Source organism: Urocitellus parryii, chromosome 8 (assembly GCF_045843805.1).
Source record: "Urocitellus parryii isolate mUroPar1 chromosome 8, mUroPar1.hap1, whole genome shotgun sequence".
Lineage (NCBI taxonomy): Eukaryota > Metazoa > Chordata > Mammalia > Rodentia > Sciuridae > Urocitellus > Urocitellus parryii.
Window position 1 is genome coordinate 141270421 of NC_135538.1, and position 8167 is coordinate 141278587.

Below are 8167 nucleotides of genomic sequence, written 5' to 3' on the forward strand. Positions count from 1 at the left end.
ATCTGAAAATGATAACCTTCACCCAGACCCCATTCTCAAAATATTTTTTCCTGTGAAGTTTGTTAACTTTGCTTGAAAGAGTGTTTTCACTAAGTATTGGGAGCAGTATAAATTGTGGTTGTGTACAATCCAAATGTTCTTTTTTTGCAGTGCTGGGGATTGAACCCAGGGTCTTGAACATGCTAAGCATGAGTGCTACCACAAAGCTGCACCCCAGCTCCCATTTCAAATGTCTTTAAGAGGCTTTATATTATGACAATAGTAAATAGAACAAAATAAGCTACAAAACTTTCAAATTATTTAATAAGTTTTAATATTTCATAGTAAGCTCTTCAGGTCATAATATAAACTCTATTTTTCCTATTTCCATTCTGAAGTAATTAAAGCATCAGTTACATTATTTTAAATGTCTTAATTACATTTACTTGAGCACAATCGATTACATTTATGAAGAATAACAAAGGAACTATAAAGCTATATTTGAATGAAACCCTTTACTCTGATTTTGAAACCTAATCAGAAAAACATATTTAGTACAATAATAATCCTCTACACACACATCATCCTCGTTAGGGTACCTGTGTTACAAAAACCATCACATTAAGCAAAAGTATTCATCTAATTAATAAAAACTAAAATTCTTTTTTAAAACATTTAAACTTTACCACTACCAGAGATTTTTAAAAGTTGTAAATATACACTTTGGAGATAAAATGATCAAATTACTTCTTGAGAGTATTCTAACAAGTTCTGAATGCTAAGCAAAAATCTTATGAAATGTCTCAGGGGATAAAATCATAAAGCTTTTTATCTGAAGCTGTTTAGATGCCTCTAAGAGCCGAATGAGGATGTGTGAAATTCCCTAAGAGAGAAAAGGCTAATGGAAAGGCTCAGGGAGGGAACCACAGGCTTGGCCTTCCACTGCAGCTCCCAAGCTAAGGCCAATATTGTTAATCTTCCTGTTCTGCAGTTTGCTTATTTGTTCATTTGGGAGAATCGTATTTTCTCAACCTAATTGTATGTACCATAGCCAGTCTCAAAATGCTGCACAAACTTTCCCAATACTGTCAAATATTTCCAACAGATAACTTCCTTAGCTAGTTAGCATTTTTACTACTATCTCTGTTTCTTGGAACACAAGACCCATCTCCCAGCTCAACAAAAGATAGTTGCCATTTTGCATTTTCCTTCCTGCACGCACACCAGTATCATGCACAGGGCAACTTGGAATGTCTTTCAAAAGTCCTCACTGTCATAGCTAAAGAGTGGACCTGCTCTGTCCACATAACTGATGGCAGAGCCCAGCCCATACAGACACACATCCCAGGCATCGGCTCCCTCTGGCCTAGAGGGAGCTGCCTCTTGAGGGAAAGCCAATGTGGATCTGATGGCCCGGCAATCTCCTGGAACTTTCAGAGGAATTTTCCCTGCTGGAGAGGGTGCCCTGGTGACTGCAGCTGGGGGGTCCAGGGCTTCTGGGCAGACAGACATCAGGACATTGTCAGCAGCATAGTTACAGGTTGAAAGGGTGTTAACCTCCTGTCCACTGTCACTGTGTTTCAGAGCAGGGCACGGGTAGGCCTGGTAGGACACTTTGGTGGTAGTGGTGATCACTGTCTGCAGGGCTGGGCCACCGGCCGAAGGAGTCGAGAGGTACCTACACGGAAACTCTGGATTTTGACGTGGGGGCGTGGCCATGGCCTGTAACTGTCCATGGTCAGTCCTCTCCCCAAGGCTGGGTTTTCCAAGTGCTGATTTCCAGCTGCATTGTTTACTGGTGAAATCAAAATTCCTCTCGTAGCTGCTGCATGAATTGCCATTATATTGGAGTGCGTTCAGATGAACCCAGTCTGGGTCTTTAGGAACACTGGTAGAATCTTTACAAAGGGTGGGATAGGGGCTTGCATTTGTGTATCCGGGGCCTGTCAATTCATAGCTGCAGGGTGGTCGAGGCCAATAGATTTTGGGGTTTGGGTATTTCTGAAAGGGAGGCACCATGTCCCCTTGAAAGACTGCTAGGTCACAGGTGGCTTTGTAAGCATCAGAGTTTGGGAAGGAAGTACAAGGCTGCCCTGGAATAAGGCAGCTCGTGTCAGTAATTACATCAAACAGTTCTGGATTTTCCAGGAAAGATGTGCTGTTGAAATATTCACTGCTGTCTTGATTTGCTCCTGCCTAAAAAAAAAAAAAAAAAAAGATACAAATGCAGAAATGTGATATATAAATGGCGTAGACATCTTCACCCATAACAATAGTCGACCATGCAAATAAAAACAAGTTTCCAGTTAGTGGGCTCTGTATTGTGACAATACACTGCTAAGTGACATGATTTGGGCTTGTGGTCCAGAGTTTGATAAACTTGAGATTGCTCAGGAATGAGGAAGGTCTGTAGAAACCAGGCAGGATGAGTGGGAGCGGCAGGTGGTCCTGTTCTCACCCATGCAGTGTCCATAACAGTGGATGCTCAGGAGTACACAGAGCTGGCTTCAGGTTCTGACTCTGTCCCTCACTAACTGAACAAGTAACTCAACCTCTCTGAGTTTTAGATTCCTTATTAGAAATATGAAGAGTTTCTGCAACCACTAAATGTATGCCCCTCCCAGATCAGTGCCTGGCGTGTGGCAGGGCTCAAACAGTGTCAGTTTCTGATATCCTCCCATGGACACTCTGCCTGCTTGAAATCCTTCTGGAAAAGCCATGCTGTATCAAGTTGCCTAAAGAAACGTTATCTGTTCCTTTACAAATGTTTATTCAGTTTGGATCTTAAGTGTCTGCCAGAGACCCACATATTATAGGCTTGGTCCTCAGGGTGGTGCTAACTGGGAGGTGAGGGGGCCTTTAGGAGGTGGATTCTTGTTGAAGGTTATAGGTCCTTGGGGACCTGCTCTCAGAGGGGATATTGGGACCCTGGCCCCTTCTCTCTGCTGTTTCTCTTTTACTTCTGGCCATAAGGTAAGGGCTTTCTCTACCATGCACTCACCACAGGCCCAAAAGAAACAGTCTAATCAACCATGGATTGAAATCACCAAAACTATAAGCCAAAATAAAACTTTCCTTTTTTAAAAATTTGATTGACTTAGGCATTTCGTTACAGTACCAGAAAGCTGGCTAACACAAATATAAAGGGCCCTTTCAAGGATGCCCTGTTAACTCACTGTTAGTATGCACATTCAGTAGTCCCCACTTATCCATAGTTTTGTTTTTTGAGGTTTCAATTACCCATGGTCAATCAAGGTCCAAAATTATTAAGTGGAAAATACTAGAAATAAATAATTCACAAATGTTAGATAACTTTAATTATAATCTATTGTTATCATTGTTCTATTTTATGAGTCATTTTGTTAATCTCTTACTATGCCTAATTTGTAAGTTGAACTTTTTCATAGGTTTATATATATATATATGTGTATAAACACACATATATATAAATATATATAAAACAACCTATACAGGGCTTGGTATTATCTATAGTTTCAGGTATGCACTGGGAGGTCTTGAATTTATTCCCTGAGGATAATGGTTCTGGTGTCTTTCTTTCTCTAAGGCTGTTGGATAATCAGGCATTTGTATCAGGAAGTCAGCAGACATCTTAACTGTAGCACTGCCAATAGAGATCATGGGCTACAGGGATTAGAAATCCCAACCAAGTGTCGATGTAATGACGTTTTTTAGGGATACTGAATTTAAGGGAAGACATTCATATTTCAATTATCAGTGTATTTGACAATGAAAATGAACATAGAGCACAGTGCACGGTCATCTCCCCATTACCTCGAGTTCACGCATTCTCTTTTTCTGGGGTTGGTAAAAAGAGGTCATCTGTCTCTTGAGGGCACTTCTTCTAGCTTCTGTCTCTGATTTACTCTCTGGTCTTGCGTGATCATGAACTCCCTTGGCCTACATTAATGAAGAAATGGATCATCTATCTGTTCCTCTAGAGAAAGCTGGCTATGGTTTAAGCTGGCCAAAAATGGATCATGACTTTTCCAAAGATCCCAAGTTATTTTTTTTAAAAGAGAAAAAAATATCATGAAAATAAAACCCCATCAATGACAGATACCTTAAAAGATAGCTTGTAACTGTAACTATAATTTGGTTTACTACATCTGTCCTTTAAAGAGCACACAGTATACAAGCTAATTCCTGGGTAACTGGTAGGTCCCTGGCCCCCCCCACACACACCTATTTTCAGCCCCTGGAGCTGTATCTGGTTTAATCTAGAATTAGGATGAAACTATCCATCACAAATTGTATTCTCACCTCACCTACCTGAAAAAATATAGCGTTGCCATCCAGCCTCCAGAAATTGGTCACAGGGTATCCACTGTGCCCTCGACAAGGAATCAACTCCAAAGCAGAATGGCAGTTGGGACATGCTTTCTCTGCCAACCACAGAGGGAGAAACGTTAGTAACAACCCCGACCTCAGACTCCCTAAAGAAAGGGGAAATTGGTTGGGAATCGAGAGCTCTGGACTCTGAGGCCACCCCACTCCCTGGCCTGCGCCCTTACTCTGCTGTTTCAGCCTGGCTTTGTCACAGATGGCTGGCCGCAGCTGCAGGCTGGAGCCGTCTGGCAGGGCGCAGGCACGCGCGCACACCACCACGCCCAGGCACGACTTCTTGAGGATGTGGCCATTGTGGTTGTTGGTGTTGCGCATGGCCCAGCCGCTCAGGTGGCGCTGCGCCTTCTTCTCCTCCCTGCTATAGATGTAGCGCACGTAGCCATCGGGCCACTCACGGAAGTGGTCAAAGTGAGCCGGCTCCTGGGAGGAAGCGCGGAAACAAAAGTGACTCTTTTCATGGAGCTCAAATCACATGCATCAAGCTTTTAATTTTCTCCAAGCACATTAGAATAAAAATGGGTTCTTGTTAAATGCAGAAAGGTTGTAAAACTCCCAAACTGTGCTACAAAATACCACTTACCCTATGTGTGCTTTTTTGACAACCAGCTAATAATAAATATTTGTATAGTACTTATCTTCTAAAGTTGTACATGTATTATGTCATCACTCTCACACCACGTAAAGGCAATTATGCCCATTTTACAGAAAGGTTCATTGACTTGTCCAAGTTCACACGGCTGGAAAGACCTGGCTATAGGCTTGACCACCCCAGACTTGCCTTGGACAAACTCTAGAGCCTGAGGTCTGAGTTCATTATCACTATGTCATTCTAGTTCTTGATGTATTCAAGTGTTGAAACATTTTCAAGTTCAGTATCAAAATACCAGGGCAAAAAAGTAATTGGAATGCTCTATAACTGAAATGCAATTGAACCTGTAAATATCTTTAAGTCAATATTTTTTTCTTCAAAAACTCTTGGCTCTCTATCCCAAACCTGCCAGTGGCGCCCAGAACAATGTTCCTGAGACAAGGACAGTTTCCCCTCTCCACTCTTCACCTAACTGTGCAAATTTTAAAAGGTACCTTGATGAAGGACCTAGCCATAATGATGAATCTTGAGCTTTGAGCTTTGGTGAGATGGCCATTATTTTCAACAAACAGCCACATGCCTGAAATAATAAGTAATATCTAAAATACTGAGCACTAATATACTGTGTGCATCTATGAATATATAACAACAAATCCCACTATTATACATAATTATATGTACAAATGAAAAATGTACATACCATAAAAATAAATACTGAGCATTGCTTTAATACTCATATTTGAGAGTCTTTTTTCCTGTTTTGTGTATTATTTATACTGTGATATATGTCTTTTTGTATTTAAGTTCAATATAAAATTACCCATCACTGAACACTATTTACCAGATACTTTCTAGGGCAATGGCCAGTAAACTGGTACTATTGACCAAATCCAGCTTGCTCCTTGTTTTTATATGTCCTCAAGCTAAGAGTAATTTTTTACATTTTTAAATGGTTGGGGGAAAATCAAAAGAATTATATTTTGTGATGCCTGAAACTTACATAGGACTTAAATTACAGTGTCTATTAGATTGGTTGGAAGATGGCCACATACATTCTTTTGTGTATTATCTATGGATGCTTTTGCAATAAAATGCAGAATTGAGTATTTGGGACAGAGACATCATGCATGCTTCAAAGCCATATTCTGCAATATCTGTAATCCTCACAAAACTTTGCAAGATGAGCATCCTTACACTCATTTAACAGATAAGGAATCGGAGGCTAGACAGATAGTTTTCTGCAGTAGTATAGTTGGGAATTAAACAAAAGATCTGCAGCAGCCAGACCCTATTGATCTTACTGGTATAATAAAAGATCAGAAGAGTATGTTCATAGTAGCAAGCCAATTGTAGCTCTTTGCCCTCCCACTACCTGGGAAAATTAGATCAAACATTTGCAAAGTCAAAGTATTCTCAGTTGGACAATTCAGAATTGTGTACATCATTAGTATTTCCCAGTCTAATAGTAATAACATAAAGTGATGATTTTATTTCCAAAACCACAAGGATACTGTTGAAGTCATTATTGTTAGTAATAGGCATAATTTATTTTTCTTTGAAACATTAGAATTGATATAAATTAACACACTGATTTAAGCTAATTAACAAATGGAATATATGATGATGTATTATCAAATCTAAGTTTATATTAACAGCACATCTGTTGGTTTTAAATGTAAACATTTAAAATTGAGGAACTTAGTATCAAATCAACAATTGTCCAGAAAAAAGAATGGCTCGAGTACTCCCTTTCCAGGTGCAGACCAGGCCTTCCTGTCTCACACAGCTCCAGAGGAAGGGGTGCTAGAGGTGCAGAAACTGTTTCTAAATCATACAACAGCAGAGGATGTCCAAGACTAAAGATTTCCTTTGCTGTGATACATTGGCACGTGTGTGTGTGTGTGTGAGAGAGAGAGAGAGAGAGAGAGAGAGAGAGAGAGAGAGAGAGAGAGACAGACTCTGGATGAGAGTTTGAGATTCTTATCTAGTTCTACCACTTGATGACAGGTCTGCAGCCTGAGACTTAGGTACATTCAAGGACTGTATCAAGGTCATAGAGCCAGTTCAGTTCTCCCCCTCAGTCACAGCAGGGCTAGAAGCTGTCTTTCCTTTCTCTTTTTATGGGCCAGTGTGACTGTTTCTTTTGAGATGTTACACATACTCCCTGATTAAGAATCAGTCTTCTAAAAGAAAATAATTCATATTTACTAGAAAGTCTAGAAAACGCTGGAGGGATGAGCCACTGCTGAATTATGTTACAACACATATATACATTCAAAAAATAGCAAACTGTAAGAAGCTACACTTCTGATTAACGAATTGCTATTCACCTGGCACACGATAAAGACTGAGTAAATGCCAAGTTTCTCACTCCTGCACCACAACTCTGCTGGAAAGTTGCTCAGGAAGCAACTGGCATTCTCCAGCCTGACCACCTACACCCAGGACTTTCAAGTCACTCCTCAGTTTTGACCCAAATCAGTAGACCAACCATAACTGCCTGGCTCATTTCCTGCATGTAGCTCTAAACCACTTGGCTCCATTCAAACAAAACAAAACAAATTTACTAAAAGTGTGATGGTCTCCTTGTCTTTAAAGAAGTGAGGTTTAGGAGAAAATGCCTTAATGAAGCATGACTGTGGAAACTCCAAATAAGGCAGTGGGTTCTATCTAAACAAATTGCTCAAGTTGCCACCTCCATTTACAATCCTATCTTACAGCTTTGTTGCAGGAGAAGCAGTGGTATTTGCATTTTCTGTGTTTCCCCTCCTACGTTTCTTCTGGGTTTTCCAATAAGCAGAAAAGGGGAGAAAGAACTGATTTCTACTGTGGCTAAAGGCAAGGTGTCTTGCTCTCACTGGACTAATCAGAATGTGGAGCCCGATCGATATTTCCTACTGCTTCCAGCACCCTTTCAGATAAGCACAAGGTAATTACTGGGAGTACATAAATCTCTAAATCCAACTTGGTCTTTTGGAGAGTCCAGAAAACTTTTCTCTACATTTGAGGGCTCTCAGAAATTGTGTGTGTGTGTGTGTGTGTGTGTGTGTGTGTGTCCAGAGTCTCAGCAAGAACTTACATGCCGTTCCCCCTTCTTTGAACGGACAACGCCACGCGTGCCCGCACACACTCAGTTTCATTCACCTGAGGCATCTGCGGATCGTTGATGTCCCAGTTGAGCTTCATCCCATAGGCGCACGCACGCTCCGCGTCCTGCGCTACCTCTGCCGGCAT

The 8167-nt window shown here is 40.9% G+C and overlaps 1 protein-coding gene across 1 annotated transcript; it reads right to left on the minus strand.

Moving 5' to 3' along the window:
- Nucleotides 1–1236: 1236 nt before the first annotated feature.
- Gcm2 (glial cells missing transcription factor 2) lies at nucleotides 1237–8167 on the minus strand. The gene is made up of 5 exons (XM_026384567.2): nucleotides 8078–8167; nucleotides 4512–4764; nucleotides 4270–4382; nucleotides 3772–3897; nucleotides 1237–2175 (listed from the first exon to the last, which is right to left on the minus strand). The coding sequence occupies exons 1-5, from the start codon at nucleotides 8165–8167 to the stop codon at nucleotides 1237–1239; spliced, it is 1521 nt and encodes a 506-aa protein (XP_026240352.2).